Here is an 18,464-nt window from a genome sequence, read left to right as displayed (position 1 = left end):
GGTCTTCTGGTTGTCAATTTACAAATGGAAAATTTTGAAATGACATTTCAAAATGTCAGAAGCGCTCAGCATTTAAAAGAAGGCTCAGTAAAGGCAAGGAAAAATTGCTGAAGAGACTAGATTAGACTTCTGGTTTGCAGTTGGAAAACATGCCTTTTGGCATATATTTAGTATTATTATTAGTTGCAGTAGTAGTAGTAATAAATATTCAGAAAATATTAAGTAATGATTAGCATTTAGGATAAAATGCCCTATGCTGTAATGATGGTTAATATAAATAAATACAATTATAGTTCATAGGTTCTAGACTTAAACTACTTTAAACCCCACTGCAAGACCTTGTCCTGGCTGATCTAAAAAAACCCCTGTATTTCAGTGATATGTGTCTTCATTTCTCATGAATCCAGACATAATGTATAAAACAAGGTATTTTATGGCTTTTATATAAATAAATCATCAACTGGAAAAATACAACATAGTAATAGAAAGGAATGTATTAATTATTCCAAGCAGTCAAACCAGAAAGACACAAAATGATTAAAGAAAGAACACATACATAATGTGACATATCCTGACCAATATATGGGCTATATACTGACTTACTTACACTGGATAGTTTCCAAGTGTGGAAATCAAAAACACAGCCATGGCATAAAATATAAAAGGAGCTATTTCATTAATACTTGTCTGCTGAGTTGAATGAAGGGCAAACAAGGTCTTACCTGTCTGAGGATTAGACCCACCTTCTTAATAATAGCTAGGGAAGGTGTTCTTAAACATCCACCATCACAGCACACAAGTTCAATCAGCCTGAATGAGATCCCAAGAAATCAATAAAATTCTTGCCAGGCCACTTCAAACTATTACAGAGCCCCAGTGTGGAGTAACAGATTACAGGCTGGCTGTAATTTTTCCCTGGAACAACCCAAACGCAGTTCTTGGGCCTTAATGAGTTTTGTTCAGCATGAATAGGTCAGCTGAGTGCAGAAATCTTTTTTCTCAACTTCTCCATGTAGAAATGGTGTGCCACCAGCCCCGTTCAGGTACGGGGGACAGTTGTCCTGTGCCAACGTGTGACTCGTGGACAATGGAACAGAAAGACATTTTTAGTCCATATGTCCATAAAAAACTCAGGAAGTACAGCTTTGACTGTTGACACCCATTGACTAAGACACCCATGTGGTTGAATCAAAACTGCACAAGATGACAGAAAAACCTTCAAGGGCTTTCCATAGCAATAAAAATAAAGTAAATGGGAAAGGTCACAATCATGTTCCTTAAGTCTGATCTTATTCTTTAAATAAAAAGACATTTCAATTGCATACTGTTAGATACTTACACTAAGTCACTGTCTGAACACTTTATAAGGATCCAGTTGCTTCCATAGGTAGCCCCTATTGTACAGCTGTAATGTTGGAAAGGGTCAGGGTCCAGCTTGTGCAGACAGGAGAAGTCTGCAAGTCCAGCACATAGTCCTGGCAACCCAGAATTTCTCCCAGCAGTAGTTCCATTAGATTCTCTGCATTGAAGCTTTACAAGTCCTCTCCACCTTTAATCTCAGCAGCACAGCAGGAAACCACCATCATTTCTACAAAAACACTTTTCTTCCAATCAAGATAATTTTTCTCCTACTTTTCCTGAACACTTTTCCCCACCCCTCCTAATTTAACTCATCAGTCTCAGCTGAGTTTTCACTCTACATCAGAAAATCCCCCTTTCTTCACTGATTGAAAACGTCAAATATTTATACATCACTGAGTTCTCCACCTCTTATGTTTACAGGACACTTTAGGACTTTTAGCTTCTTTAGCCTCTCCCCATAAATAACTCCTCTATACTTCTCATATGTATGTGCATGCCACTACACTTGAGGCTATTCTTATGGGCCAAATCTGTTCCTAAGAAAATTAAAAGATGTTCTTGCTAACTTCCTCTCAAAACTAGCATAAAAATAAAAGGGTTCTTGGAAAACAGGCTGAAAATTAATTCTAAGTCTGCTGTCTATGACCAATACCGCCTACTTAATTTTGCACTTTTCTTGCATGGACATTGTGGGCCACAGAGTACCTTGCTATCCAAATAAACAGATTTCTTAGATGAGAATATTAAAGGGACAATGATTCTCTCAGAACGTAAAGTCCAAGTCTTTTCTTGCACATCAATATGTGTGGCTGTGACTAGTACCATAAACAACATGGGGACACATAAATTAAAGCAGGTTTTACTAATAATAGCTACCTACAGATACAGAAGGGGCCTTTCTGATTGCACAGATATTTCTAAGCCATCTGGATGTCTGTAGGATACAGCAACTCCGTGAGACTGTACCCCATGTAATACCAAGATTTTACCAGGGCTTAATGAACTAAAGATGGTTAGAAGTGCTGCTTAGGAATACACAATGTTGTTAATAAATGTCTTCTCTCACTAGGGGTAGATTCTAGAGGAAGACTTTCGTATCATCAGGTTCTCAGACTAGTAATTATAGCTTACATTTTGAAAGCCACAACCTTGCTTTCATGAATGCAATTTGCATCGAAATCTGCACTTACGAAATCAGGGAGAAGAATTTTGCACACATAAATTAATTGCCAACCCATTTTCTAGTGCTTGAACTGCAGACAATTAGCTATCAATCATTACTGACCTGAGCTTTACTCAGTGTGAACACAAAGAGTAAGGCTCTGCAACCAATACCAATCCCACAAATACTGCAGCATCCTAAACATCCCCAAAATCTGTCTTCACCTGACAAAGAAAATACTCTTCAGCAGGAAAATCTGGTACAGAACTGAAGGCTGGAGAAAGAGGGAGGAGAGGGAGAGGAAAAGAGACCGATTGGCTCTCAATTAATATGAAAAAGCTGATCTCTGCCATTGAGGAAAATTCTTGCACCAGCAAGTGCTGACTGATTGTGATGAGGAATGCTTTATCACCCAGATCCAGACACTCTTTCATATGGTGATTATTATTCCTGTCATGACCCTCTGGTCATCAAGCCACAGTGTCTTTTGTCACGAAACAACTACCCAATAAGGAATAATCTAGGAATAAGCCCGTAGCATAATATCTTCTGCCTGCTTATACACACAGCAGGAGGAAGAAAATCTTCTTCCTGTGAGTTATTACCTGCTCTAATCCACTTTGGAAAATAGCAGTATTTCCTTAATTTTGTGAAGCATGCAAACATATATTTCACAAACTACAGCTACATGAATAGCTCAGACCAGAGCTGAAAGCAAATCTTAAAAGCATTCTCAAGTAATAAAAAACAGTCCAGCATCACCATCAAATCCACAGCAGCACAGAAACTATCAAATATCCACATTAAACTTTATAAGAACACTCAAAGACTGAATTGCATGCCAACTTGCCTCCATGTTTAATTTCATGTTGTCTTCTATAAGGTTGATGTCTGGCCTAATTCCTGATGCCATTCTTGGAGCAACACCTTTGACAAACAGAGACAGCATATGTACAAAACCCCAACAAATACCACATACTACCTAAAACATTAGACCTTTTATATTAACATTGCCATCACCCATATTAATATTATCCAACTAAAATCTGCTTTAGAACTTATTTAACCTCTTCCAAACACTATTTCTCTGGTTTTTCCTATTTGGTTCCTTGAGAAAGGGGCTACTCCTCTGCAGTCAGAGAGTGTACACCACTCTGAAAGCATCCAGGGAAGAAGGGCTGGGAACCCTGCTCTGGGAGCAGAATGAGGAACCATTTCTGGCCACACAGGCCAGTTCTTTTTATGTCTTTTCTGTCTCTAGTGCCTATGTAGATCACCTAACACAGGGCCTGTTTTGAATGGTTTTATCCAGCCAGCAAGCTAACCCTAAGTAACAAATACAACAATACATATACAACTGTACAGAATAAAAAATTAATGGTGTTAGAGAAGGATGATGCACAGAGACATTATGTGTGACACTGGGGAGGAAGTGGGGGTAAGTGTGCATGGTTAATATGAAAAGATGTCAAAAAAAATGAAGCATAATAATAGTGCAATTTATCCTTGCTAAACGTACTGCACTGTGCTATAATTAAATATGAAAACCTAAATTTATCTCTATGTTCGGCTGTCATTAACTTAACAGGGAGTGCACATGTTCTAATCTAATGGCTGATTTTTTTCTCCATGTGCAGCATATTAAAATGTATATTAGCCTCAAGGTGCATAAACACAAAATAATAGACCAAAGGTTTTGGCCTGTGGAGAAAAAAAATCCATGCTCAAAGGCCATCAAGTAGCTGGTGATGCAGGGGAGACACTCACTTAGCCTCATTAAGCCGAAGCTCTCTTTTGCTTGTCTTTTGTTCTGCATGACAGCAGCCTCTTTGTTGTATAATAATTCATTCCAAGTTCGTTCCAAGCTACCGAAACTGGTGAACTGTGGCCATTTTAATGAGCAGTATTGGTGGTATGCATAATCTGGAAGCCACGTGGACCAGGCAATCACAGAGCACTGCAGCCAGCAAAATGAGATACTGTCGAAATCACAAATTTGTCAAGTTGTTTTTGGACAGGGTATTATAATAAGCACTAAAATATGCATCTTATTACTCTGCATCTGCCAGTCAAAGATCACTGTAATGAATGCATGCTGCAGGGTATGACCAGGCCGTTTCCCTAAGTAAAACAAACTGCAGAGTACAAAAAAAGAATTATGTATTTTTGGCAGTGCCTGGAATTTTTTTTTTTAATCCTTTTGCATCAGGAGTTGGATTTTCCTGGCTTGATGTCCACTGCCAGCAGTGAACGCACTAAAACTGCTACAGCCAAGGAGTTAGCGTGAAATACACGGTTTTCTTAATAGCCACATTTACTGCCTGTGCATCTGAAACTTTAAACTCCATGCTCAAAGCAAATTTAGCATACAGTACATATAAACCCCCCAGAGATTAAAGTATTTAAAATACACTTTAATAATCCTAGCTCCTTTTGTTTCATACATTTCTACTGCAAATGGCTTCACCGTTAGGGAAGATACATTTTACGTAACCTGCTCTCTCTGTGAGAAACAGCGCTGTAGGTAATCACAACATAAACTTCCATAATAGAACAATTAGGGAAAAAAAAGATTCTGAAGTGGTCCGGTTTTTTCTACAAATTTGTCAGACTCATAATTGAGCTCAGCTTGAATGGCTGGGAGGTTCACCAATGGCAGCAAAGCTGGTAAATATGACTTGTGTAGTGGGGTGCAGAGTCTGCTCTGCTGGCTCTCCCCGCAGAGAACCACCAGACTCTCACCTGAAGCAATGCCTGTGGAGGCCTTTCATCATCAGATGAGGAGCTGAAAGGCTAAGCGGGGAGCAGAAGGAAAGGACTTATTTCCTCATCTTCCTGCAGATAATGGTGCAGACATATTTTGGCAGAGCGTTATTTTTGGGCAACCCAACAAGCATTTGCAGCAAGAGTCCCTGAGTGTGCTGACGCGAGTTCCCATAATGTCCTAAAGTAAGAGGTTTCTTGATCAATACTGGCTTAGACTTAAAAGGCTTTGTCTGGCTGAAAGCCATATTTCGGGTCCCAGTTTTAGCTAATGGGAAAGAGGATCAAACAGCTCTCTTGGGTTTGTGAGGCCAGGTTTGGTAGCAGGGGGAGCTACTGGAAAGGCTTTTGTGAGAAGCTGTTAGAAGGTTCCCCGTGTCTGATAGAGCCAAGGCCAGCCAGTGATGGACTCGTGGCTGGCCATAAGTGAGCCAGTCAGGAATTACAGTAATGCCTCTGTGATAACACATTTAAGAAGGAAAGAAAAATTATTGCACAGAGGTAATTGCACTTGGAGAAGAGAGGAGGGAGAACATGTGAGAGGAACAACTTCCAACAAATTTATTTTCCTAAAGAACAAGGAGCACTTCCAAAAATGAAGGGTGAAAACCTCTGCTCAGTGATGGTAGTCAGAGGTCTTGAAGAATCTGAAGGCAGACAAAACTCTATGATGCAGCAGTGGTTCTTGCATGGCTGAGTTCCCAAGGTTTTTTCTCTGCCATACAAAAGACTACTTAGATTTGACTGCAGTACAGTTAGAATTTAGCAGGTTTATACTGTTTGGAAGACTCAGATTTTAGTACCCACAGATAACTTTTAGGAAATGAACATTTTAGTCCAAACGGGAAGTCTGTTCCAATGGGAAGTCCATTCAGAGAAGAAAATCAGAAGGTTGCTAAATTTAAGGTGATGAAATGTCATTGAAGTCATACACTGTGCATATACAGCATCATTCTCTTTCATCTGCCTGGTGAATAAAGCCATAAATGTCCATAATGTCTTTTTAACAGATACAATTTAAACATTTTTAGTATAGCACAACCTAAACAGTTGAGAACTACCCACTGAGTTCCTTTGGGGTATTGTAGATTTCTGGAATAAAGATGCTTAAATTATTAGTTTTTGTTATTTTTAATTGTTTTATCATTTACACATGATTAAACAAATATCACTTGTTCGTAACTCCTGGTGCTGAAAGCAAAGTATGAAACATCCATATATATTCTTTTGCTATAAACCCACACCTACCAGCTGAATGCATGGCAAGATTTTTGTTTAGCTACCTGGCATGTATAGCAGCCACTGCATTAAGTATGATTTTTACAGCTGACATTAGTGGGAGTTTTTACAGAGACACACTGTACCACTTCTGTGATCACCAGCTGACACAGTGCATTTCTGGGACACAATCACCTCAGCTCTCTGGATTAAGATCAGTGAGCAACTAATAAAAGAGTCCTGTAACAAACAGACAAGGTGAGACAGTGAGACACACAGGGGATCAAATTGCACCTCTGGGGAATACTACACCATGTTCAGATATCTAGTGAGAACAGAGTTATCTTTATTGCTCCTGGTCATTTATGTTCCTGAGAAACTCGTGAACATTATTTTAAAATATAATTCTATTAATTTTGTATTGTAAGGAGACCAGCTGTGCCCTCCCTCTGGTTTATGCAGTCACCCTAATAACTTTGGGTTGTAAGAGTGTGCACTACATCTTAACTGTCTTCCTGACTGCATCAGGCACTTTATCTCAGTCCTAAATTCATTCTGAGGTAAGTGTGCTTTTACACAAGTTCTTCCTTGAAGGAGTCAGTGAGAAGCACTCTGGTGTCATCCTTACTTTGCCCTTCTCTCATCTCAGCATCAAGGTTTGCACACTGAGATTAAACCTGTGTCAGGCTGACATATTTTATTCCATGCAAAGGCCACTAAGAGTTGATATTAATGACAGTCACCTGTGCCAAGGTTTCAAGGGTCAGGTCCTCCCACAGAAAAAAAACAAAAAAACCAACCCAAACCCAACTCAATAAACCATCTGAAAAGCAATGAGGAAGGAAGCCCAGAACTCTGGCTTTGGCCACCTTTGTGAGTCTGACACAGCATCTGTGCTAGGACTCTCTTCAGAGCTGTTACAGATAGGTTACAACCACAGGAAAGAATGAGTAAAATTGGTGGAGCTATGGAAACCTGTGTCACCCAGTGACTGGAAACCAGTGAGGCTGGCATTCCTAAGTGGGAATCTCACTCCTGTTATAGGCAGTGTAGTACCACAGGTCACATCCTAGACCATGGCTCCAGCAGCAATTGCTGTGTTAGCAAAAGGGAAAAAGCTACTGAAAAGACTATCAGAAAATAAATACTGCTGGCTCAAAGATGATAAATTTAGGGTCTACATACAAAAATAAATAAATTCTGCAACAATAAAAAACAGAAAAAGAGCACTCAAGTTTCCAAAATATTTTCCAGTGCTATGGTGCTTCTGATATTTCAAGGGTTATAAATTATCAGAAGTATTAGCTTCATTAATGCAGAAGGATGAACAGATACTAATCAACATGAATCTCTTTTTCAGCCAAAGCATTTTATGTTTGCTATTTAACTGCTTGTTATATTACACTATCTAGCACAGTACTTTCAATAGTCTCTCTGTTTAGGAAGGAAATTATTGTGATAAATATAACACCTGACAGTGATAACTGTTCAGTTTGTCATTTATGTGGTGACTGCATGGCAAGACAACTTCAGTTTGAGGTTAGGAGTACCATTTAGAAGAAGGTATTTATCTTTTAGTTTATTTATCTTTTAGTTTACTCTGGTCATCAAATACTACAATATTTCATGACAAAACTCCAGTGTGTCACTCTCCTTTGGCAACACTCTGCAGTCAGGATCTGTTTGATGCTGAAACCAGGATGGACGATGAATTATAAAAAGAATAGTCCACCATTACATAAAAATACAGACATTTACATTCAATATTGCACTGTGAATCTAAACAGATACCATTATGAACATACTTATCTGGGAACAGAATGGCTCCTAAATCTGTAATTTATTTAAACTGATAGAGGCTCAATGAATTTGTATACAATCAGAAAGCAAATGGTTCTTGATGCTGGTGAAAATAATTCTCCCTCACTTCCTTATTACTAAAATGTCAAATGTCTGACCTTCCTATGCCTGTGATTCTATTTGAAAATAAAAGTGATATTGTAATGCAAAGGAGGATGATTCCTGTATATTTTAAAATCTACTGCATCAAACCCACAACATATCAAAATCAGCAGATTAACTTTTTTGTTGTTGTTGTTTTTGAATGCAAGTGTTCATCTGTATTTTCTGCTTAGCTTCTTAAGAGGTCCTACTGAAGAAACTGCATTTCCTCTCATGGTATATACCAACACACACTGGGGCAGCTCCTTATGTTTATAAGGCAGGATTTTGATTGTCGCATTTTACTTCATATATAACATATACATTCCCATACATTATTTTATCAATGAGAAAATATCAATAGGTTCTTTTTCTGTTCCAAACAGAGAGTAAGGACATGCTTTTTAGTGAATTCATTTTAGAAAGAGACTCACAAACGTGTTAATGACTTGCTGCCAAGCAAGTTAGATATTTGTGTTTGAATTGAGATGAAACTACAGTACTTAACTAAATTTACTAGGCACAAGTACATGAAATCCAATATTGATAATAATTTATGAAAGTAACAATACTGATTCCTACAATACTGCAAACTTAGTTTATGATAACATAATTAGTTACACTAATAACACTGCTTAGGCACAGTCTTGCTAATTAGGATATTATAAATATTAATGATATCAAGTCTTTGTATTTGATTGCCCCTAGTAGGATCATTTATCACGGTATTTCCAGTTACCAGAGTTATATTATTTTTCTTCCTTTTCCCTTGAATGTTCATTCCTGGACAAACAGCCATCCTGAGCTTATGCCTAAAATGTATCAATAGCTTATCAACAATGCAGCCTGCTTAACTTTAAATGCTATTATTTAGTAGGAATGTTACAATGCTATAGTTAAGTGCTAATACAAATACACAATAAATTATATTCTGTATTCTTTTAAATGTCTAACAGAGCCAGCCACACAAGACTACATAGGGCTTTGTTTTTATTCTTTTTCATGTGACCTGTTTCAACTTAAGATTCCTTTGAATTATTAAATGCTTCCTTAAAGCATATTTTCACGCAACCTTTTTTAAAGTTAATTATCAATGTAGTGACAGGCAAAAAAAGACTAAAAATTACAATTTTTTTTTCCTCATTCAAAAGGACAGGAAAAACATCTTTGACAATGGTTGTCTCTTTAGTAAAATACAAAGGTAAAACAAAGACAGAACACTGAGTGCAGCTTGAAAGAAGAATTACAACAAATCTGTAACATGATTTGGAAATTCTGTGTAGGTTTCCACAGGTGTTAAAGGAAAGAAGTTTAGCTATAACCCTTTGAGCCTGGTTTAACTGCTTAACATAAGTAGATGAAAATGAAACTGCTTATATCTTGGTTTATTTTTAAGCAGTGTATTATCCAGAGCTTTAGGAACAGGATTGTCTTTCCTCCTTGAAGGTAATGTTATAATTTTCAGAGCTCCACAGAGAACAACAACAATATAGGAGTCTCTAATCTCCTGCTAAATCCAATTCCAGTCATCAGCAATGATAAGCAGAGATTTGGAGGCGTTTGACACTCCAAATCCTATTCTTTTGTAATTCTTTACTTTTTACAACATTTTCAACAGTCGTACATCAGATTTTTGGAAGGATAATCAATAGGCATGATGTATAACTGAAATCAGTCTTCAAAGTGATCCCCTCTAGTAACCAGAAACAAAAGCTTGGCCTCCCTGCTGTGCAGGTATTTTGCTTAGAGCAGGAGGCAGCCGGGCATCAGCAGGAAGCCAGTTACACCTCCCTGCCTCTCAGTATGGATCAGCAGGTGCCCTGGTAGAGGGGTGAGCAGGGCTGGGGCAGCTGCAACCCATTGCATCTGTCAAAAATCTCCAAAAATGCTTTTGTATCAGGGAACTACTAGAGCAGAGAGGAAAGACAGTCCAGAGGTGAGGATTTCATGCTGACCGTCATTTACATTCCCATTTCAACACAGACTTTCTAGGTTTGAATGATCTTGCAGAATTTATTAAATTGTCTGGTGTCACCAATCCTCACTGAGAACTTCCCTGTCTTGCAGAGGGTTTGGGAATCAGCACAGATGAAAGACCATGAGATGCTCAGGTATGGTGACTGAAGGACCACTCCTACCTGATCTCATGTTGCAGCTAAGAGCTGTTCCTGTCTCAGCTGCTCAGAGCCAGAGCAAGAGGGTTTTTGCATGTCTCCTGAACAATGCACCCTGGCTAAAACACCCAGGAGCTTCTGGCACAATATTAGGATCAATCTGAAGTGAGTTTCATTAAAACAAACAGTTCCAGAACTTTTTCTAATGCATTTTTAATTTTACATCCTATATTTTTTTAAAGACATGATGTTATGAATCACGTGAAGAGATCATATTTATAGTAAAAACGTTAGCCTGTATCAAGTCATTTCAAGTTTGTCTTCTTAAGCTGCCTACATATTTGTTAATATTCAGAAGGAAAATGACTTGGTGACTAATTGTGACAGCAGCAGTGATTAATCAAGGTAAGTAGCAGAAACTGCATACAATGATTATGGAATTACATTCAAAACAAAGACATAGTGTTACTATACAGGAATGGCAATAAAACAACATACCTTTCCCATCAGATCAGCAATTCTAGGTACTGGTTTTCCTTTCTGATGGCGCATGGTTGCAGGACTCTGTCCATCCCAGTCTTCAAGCTCCTCAATGCTTTTCAGGTAAAGAAGAGCTTGCAGTCCGGTGCAGTAGTCATCAATGACAGTGAAATCTTGATTTTGGATCGCACTGCACACCTACGAAATGCAAGTCAGTTATCAGCTCCATCCTGACAGAGAAGCATATGGAATTAGCAAGCCTTTTGGATTTACTGATTATCAGGTGACCCTTCCTGCAACCCCACTGGGCAAGAACTACAAGGATTCAGGATTAGTGTCTGATTAATCCTATGTCATGATGTCACCACTGCAGTTCAGGAAAGAAAGGGCTCAATAACACCAGTTATGCCCAGATTCCCCAGCAGCAGCCCTTGGACAAGACCTGAGGGCTGTTCAGAGATAAACCTACAAGCCCAGCCCCAGATGTGCCTGCTGGGAAGCTGCTGCTGAGCATGCCAGCACACTGACAAACCACCACCTGTGCTCAGAGCTTTGCCTGCAGACACTCAGTGGTACCCCCCAGCTAGGCATAACCAGCTAGGTCCCAGCCTGGCAAATCACAGAGCCACAGACTTGCTAAGGCTGGAAAGCATCTCTTGAGATCCTGTTATTCAACCTCCAGCTCAGAGAAGGGCCAACTAGAGGAGGTTACCCAACACTGTATCCAGTCAGGATTTGAATATCTCCAACTACACCTCTCTGGGGAACCTGGTTCAGCGTTCAATCTCCCTTGCAGCTTTTTCTTATATTTAAATGGAATTTCCTGTGTTTCAGTTTGTGCCCATTGTTTCTTGCCATTCCACAGGATAGCCCTGAGATGAATCTGGATCCAATGGAAGTGTCTCAGCAAACAGCCCTCATTAAACTGACCTGTTAGTATGGGGTGAGCATTGCCAGGCCCAGAACAGAACAATCCCCTTCTGCCACTCAGTGCAACTGGGAGGCCACTTTATTTTAGATACTTTAGAAACATAAATAGCAATGTAGCTTTATAAACATATAAAGTAGTGATCCCTGACCTGCTTAACATGTACACACAAAACTACAGACAGCAGAAAAGAGTCTGACCATTTACATGGGTTCTTCTGGAGCATGTTGGGGATATCAGCTCAGGCTTAAACCCACAGAGATCCCCAACCACACTAACAACTGAATAAAAAAAATCCCTGACTGTTGTCTGAATACTTCTCATTAGCTAAACTCTAATCAGCCATCAGTGACAAGGTGCGGGGTTGATTGAGTGCCATTAATTATCAGTCCCTGGAAATGCTCTGAAATTCCACATGTGTCAGTGTTTTCAGCCTCTGATTCAGCTTTTATTGTAAAAGCTGAAAGGAATGCTCCTGATAATACCTTGACTCCATGCACACACAGTGAACACAACAATGAAATAGCCACCTACTTTAGAACATGAATTGGTGCACACAGACACGCACAAACATATCCACACTTCTTCAATGTGGAAACACACTTCAGATCATAATTGACATCAACATTTAAAAAGCATTGGAAATACGCTATTGTTTTCCCCATTTCAGAAATGACAAGACATCTTGCAGTCCTGAAGACAGGTACACATCATATTGGGAAATACCTCATACTACTGCTGAACGAGAGAAAAAAAAAGCTATAAAATAAGCACAATAACATTTTCTATGCAGTGCATTTACATTACAAAAAAAAACTGTTTCTCTGGAGAAACAGTGTGGGCATTAATTAGGCCTGTTATACCTTCCACAGGATTCAAGACTGTATTTTTTTTTTTAATGGCAATTATAGAGACCATCATAATTACTTCCTATGCAGGTTATTTAACTGCAAAACTCCACTGATGTTTTCTGTACAGCAAGGAATTCTCTGGGTTTTTTTAGTGCATGGGTAACACTTTTATTATCTACTCTTAAAAATACTAAAACTGTAAAAAAAAAGCAGTTAAAAGCCATGTCATGTCACTTGAAACAAGTTCAGACACTTTTGTCAAAATCCTGAAATATTTTGACAGGATGTATACACATGAGATACACCCGAGGATACCTGTAATAATCTTATAAATAAAGAGGCTTTTACTGTTTTCCAGCTTGTGGTGCAGTGTTATGAACTGCAATAATATAAAAATGTGTGGAAGATAATAACACACTAAGAGCTAACTATTTGTCTTCTCTGTGATTCTATATGCAATGCACTATATGCACTTCTCTGGAAAGCCAAGAAAGTTCCAGAATTCAAGGCAAAATGCAACTTTTAAGAAACATGTAAATGTCTGCACTAAAGAAAAAAATGCTATATGACATGGAAAGGCTTAGAACAAAGAAGTGGTCTCAAAAAATCCTCCTCTTCTGTAGAAACCTTATGATTGTGGTGCCCAGTGGTGTGGATAATTAGCAAAAGACATGCCTTCCACTAATTTCACTGGGATAAAAGCAAGTGCTTATGTTTATGGGCCTTTCCTAGAACAAGAGAGCTTCAAAGATTAACACATACAAAACCAACTGCAATAATTTTGCCATGTATTTGGCAAATTCCAAAATTCTGAGCTTATGTTGCACAAATCAGATGGTGAGATTTGTATTTTAGGTTTACAGTATCTACCATCAGTCAATGTAGAAACCTTTGCTGCATTTTAAAAGGTGGTGAACAAAGTCAGGATAAAAGGTCGCCATGACCCATCAGCCATGACAATTCCTACACCACGGAGAGAGGTTTTTAGCATCATACCTGGCTGCCTCTGAATCACCAGTTTAAATGACACTGTGTCCTCTTTTCAGCACAAGAGAAGTGGCAATAGACCAGGTGAGACTTAAACTCAGGCATCCGGAAAAATCACAGAAGAACTGAACCGGCCCCTCCACACCTCATTAACGCCCTGCTCTGCTCCAGCTGCTTCACTGGGAGCAGGCACTGCCCTCCCTTGCACAGCTCAGTGCTGCCGAGCCCCCTCTGCTGCACTCCAGATCTTGCTGTATCCAAAATGGTGGCTACCACCTCTCATTTAATGTCTTATCAAACCACCTGAGGAGGAGATAAAGGTGAGAAGTGCTGTGTAAGGGGTTGCTGTCCCTGCCTCGCACTCCGATGGAGCAGCAGCAGGAACTGCAGCCAGCCCTGCCCCTCTCCTCAGCGTCAGGCTGGTATCCACCAAGCACAGCGCTTCCCTTTAGACCCTGAAGCAAAAACCTGAAGAGCAGTAAGACTTTCCAAGTGAGAGCACAGCCCTGCTGTGTTGTGCCAGAGCACAGAGACAGTGGTCAGCCTCCCGTGGCCGAGAGAAGCCGCTCGTGGAGGAGTGCACGGAGCAGAGCGCGCAGGATGCGCGGTGCAGCAGCCCCGGCTCCGGCAAGCAGCAGGGCTGGGATGGCACCTGCTTAATGTCCCTTAATCCTAAATAATCCAAGTGGATCTGTTTAATGACTAAATTAATATTCAGCTGTTCACTGACCCAGCTTTTCACCTGAAACATTTAGGTAGAAAGTATCTTCTGTGGAAGATGAGAGACTGGCCCTGTGGAACATCCTATGGCACAGAGTAAAGCCCAGGTCACAACAAAGCTGTCAGCTCTACTGCTGACAAGTGCTGTCCTGCTGTCTTGCTTGTGTTGGTCTCTAGAAGCTGGACTAGAAGAGAAAGGTGCTACATCTTTCCTGTTTAGGAAGGTAACATAGTATTCATACTGCACTAATACACAAGGAAATAAGTTTGCACAAGCTTGGTTTTACTGCATTGCCTGGCTCTGTCCCAGTAACAGAACTATACAATTTAATTTTTAACATGGGATCTCCTTCCTGTTCTCCCAGATCCAGACTCCAATGATTGCCCCTTATATCACAAAAGAGGCACCTAGGCCAACATGCAATGTATGGTCAATGACATTGTGCTCTCAGTATTCTGAAATCTAAAACTGCTCAGCATAAGTTGCTGTAAGCAACTGTAAGTTACAATTCTAATCTATACAGACATGTCTGAGATACTAAAAGACACAATACCTGCTTTGCTGCTGGTAAACAGCCAAATTATCTCATTGGGGAATGGGGATGTGAAATGAATCACAGGTTAAGGCTCTAAGTAAAACTATTCTGCAAAATGCAATGATGGGAGGGGCACACAGAGGTCCCTGCTGATGTTTTTCATAAGAAATACCCAGTCTGCTCTATTATTAAATAAATATAAAAAGTGAATTTACTTTGTCATAGGATCTAGACACATTACAAGTCTTACTTGAGGAACTGGAGTAAATTGTAAGGAGATTATTATTGTGTAAAATAATTTTTATGGGTTACAAGATTTTTATTGAACATTCACATGAATCTGAAACTTTCAATTCATATATTTTGAAGTAAAGTTCACTGCTGGTGACAAGTACTTCTACATCAGTCACAAAACATTGTAAACGCCTTTCCTGTTAGCAGAATCACTACACAATAAAGAGATGCCAATTTCTGAAGTGTTTAGTGGGGCAAATACCCTGCCCTGTTTATTGAGAGCTCTGTCTAAGACCTTTCAGTTTTGTTCATGGCTGTTTCTAGAAGCAATGGGAAAAATACCCAGACATTAAGTTTTATTTCTGTTTCACTCTCTACAAAAATGGAAGTGGTTCCTGTCCAAACTTTAGCATATCCTGAGGGACTGCATGGAGGACCTGTGCCATCCATGCAGAATTTGGACAGAGTGCCTGAGGCATTTCCAGCCAGATCACCCAGTAAAGCTCAGTGCATCTTCCCTTTGGGAGATCTTGTAGAGGAGAAATATTTTTCTGTAACACTAGAAGAGGAACCAGTGAAGTCTCTTTTACCCTGCAACTTTCAGTTTTTACATAAACTCATTATTATATGGCAAAATCCCAGCTGGACAGGTGATGATGGGGAAAACAGTGCCAAAAATGAGCTCTAGTCCCTACCTACATTATTTCTATTCCATCAATAGCTGGGATTTCAGCAGAGGCCACAGAGGAGATGCAGGTCTAGACATGCTTGTGTCAGTTTTTCCCGACACTACTTTCACCCAACAATAATTATTGTGTATAATCTTATATACTGCTAGATCGCCTCAAAAGAGTGGAGCAGGTCAGAGAATCTAGACTGCTCAATAATGTGCTGTTTTGCAAGAAGACAGTAAATATTCTTGGTGTGACAAGACCTGTGTGAACAAAAATCCTGTTGTGCTCCAACTTGAAATTGTTTCAAAGCATTCTTAGAAGGCTTTGCAAGTGAGAAATTTGTTCTGGGAGTCAATAGCTTGGAGAAAATTTTAATTTTTACACCCCTCTGAAATATATGTATCTCTCTTCAGGATATGGGTGTAAAATAATTGTCACTTCTATGAAAACAGAAGTATCAGTAAGGAGGCAGATGGGTGGCAGTGATACATGGTCTAGAAGATTGATGGGTATATATTTGTATATATAAATGCAAATCACATAGCTTTACTGTTCTACCATATTAGTTTCCATTTGTTGTAGCTGTACAACATCAAAGCAGTGATGTCTCCGTATACTCCATTTAGTGGTAATGTAACGGACTACCAAAAAAAAAAAAATCAAAGTGAGAGTTTCTAAGTAGTTTCCTGGCAATTGAGACAGCAGGCTCTTTCATCTGTGCTGTAACTGTGGCAGTGCATTGATTTAAACTCCTTCTGAGATCTCAAATGCTTTTATATTCGTAGGTCTCACTGGCTGCTTTCTTTTTGCCTTTTTTCCCCTTCAAATGATAAAATTCTAGCATTTAGCAGAATGCCATCTTGCCTCACCAGAAGATGGAGACTAATTTCAGCTTTGGTTCTAAACTGTACAGGTTTTGTAAATAAAATAGCTCTCTAAATGCCATTTGATTAAGAAACTGGCCTTTGACTTCACAATTTCTAATATTCTGACCAGAGCAAAGGGATAAACAACTATTATTCCTCTGAGATACCTGTGAGAGGGTTTACAATGCATTAAAAATTGTGCTTTGCCATTAATTTGGTTGACTCTCTTTGAAATATTTTTTCTGGTATGCTCAAACGGTAAATGAAAGGTTTACTATTTTATACTATATTTTCAATTTTAGCAATAATCATCTTTCTGTAGAAGCTTTCTTTTCCTATTAAAAATTCTTCCTGATAAGTACTCAACACATAAATTCACCTTCTTGTTGGAGAAACATTTATGAATGCCTGTTATTTAACGTATCATTGAAGCTACTGCTTTCTTGTTTAGGTTCTATTGATTAGGATTCTTGTGAAAAAAATCTGAAGCTGTGAATGAATGCAAGATGTTTCAGGAAGGACCTTATTTCTGCCCACCTTTGTATCTATGTGAATTGCCAACATTAAGAAGGCTAATTTCATTGTAGAGGGCAAGAGCATTATGATAATCTGGGTGAGGCACAGACACAATTTAGGATTTATTCTCAAAGGCAACTAGCAAAAATTGACTTGAATAAAGGGAGATCTTTCTGTTCCATGCAATCTATATGCTGCATAGCTCTTGCCTATGGAAATTAAAATGTGCATTTTCTAGCCCCTGTAAAATAATTTGGAGATCTGTGCCCAGATCTCCAAAGCAAAAAGCAGCAGACACTGCACAGGTTGTCTGACACAGTGCTCATAATAATGTGGCAAGAGCTGCAGTGTGAGAGCATGCAGACAAATACAGTCTCCTCTGAGAGGCATTTCTGTGTGTACAACCTTCAGGACACCAATGTCTGTGGAAAGGCTGCCTCTATAACTATGGATCCTCCTCCTCATGTCTCGTTGAACAACCAACTTACCAGAACATTAAATGCGTAGCCTAAATTATCCTTTCTATCTAATTACTACTTCTGCTAGACGGTTGGAGGATTAACAACATTAGTGGAAGTGGTTTATCAGACAATGTGGTACAATCTCGGGAAAAAACCTCAAGACTCTTTGTTTTGAAGAATGAATTTGTGAAAAGAGAAAGCTTCCAAAATATTGATATAGTACAGATGGAATGATTTGATTCACTCACATTAGCTGCCTAAATGACTCTAGAGATAGAGGTTAGCAGATGGGATGTTACTTAACAAGTCTTCAGAAACTGGATCGACGCAAAACTGAATTGGATGATAGCTGATAGCCTTTTTAAAACATTACAGCCGAACTAATATACATGAGCTAATGAACTACTGTTTGTTTCAGAGTCTAGTACAGCTTTCAGAAAGCAGTTTGAAGGACTGAAATATTACATCCATGAATTGTCTGAATTATGGGGAAAAAAGCCCACCTAATCTTTTTTACTGAGTCCTAGACTTGAAGTCCTAATAAGCGGAGGGCTTACTAGTGACACTTTGAGGGATAACACATAGAAGAAAGATTCAAAGATACTGATAACTCCAGGCTCTGAAAAGCATGCAACCATTCACAAAAGGCTT

At 39.1% G+C, this 18,464-nt stretch overlaps 1 protein-coding gene across 4 annotated transcripts in view; it reads right to left on the bottom strand.

Annotated features, from left to right (window-relative positions):
- The window catches only part of DPYD (dihydropyrimidine dehydrogenase), a 331,722-nt gene that overhangs the window by 31,167 nt on the left and 282,091 nt on the right, over positions 1 to 18,464 (bottom strand). For 3 of the 4 annotated variants that reach the window (XR_013183267.1, XM_054638674.2, XM_077182187.1), the window contains exon 20: positions 11,059 to 11,238. Coding sequence is in view for 3 of the 4 variants with exons in the window: in XM_054638674.2 (XP_054494649.2) it covers positions 11,059 to 11,238 (180 nt within the window). In the remaining variant the exon portion in view is untranslated. Of the gene's footprint in view, positions 1 to 3,374; positions 3,452 to 11,058; positions 11,239 to 18,464 lie in introns of all 4 variants that reach the window. The other variant, XM_077182188.1, reaches the window with a different exon arrangement.

This window comes from Agelaius phoeniceus, chromosome 8 (assembly GCF_051311805.1).
Source record: "Agelaius phoeniceus isolate bAgePho1 chromosome 8, bAgePho1.hap1, whole genome shotgun sequence".
Lineage (NCBI taxonomy): Eukaryota > Metazoa > Chordata > Aves > Passeriformes > Icteridae > Agelaius > Agelaius phoeniceus.
Note: the sequence above shows the minus strand (reverse complement) of the source record. Positions and strands in the feature narration are given on the sequence as shown.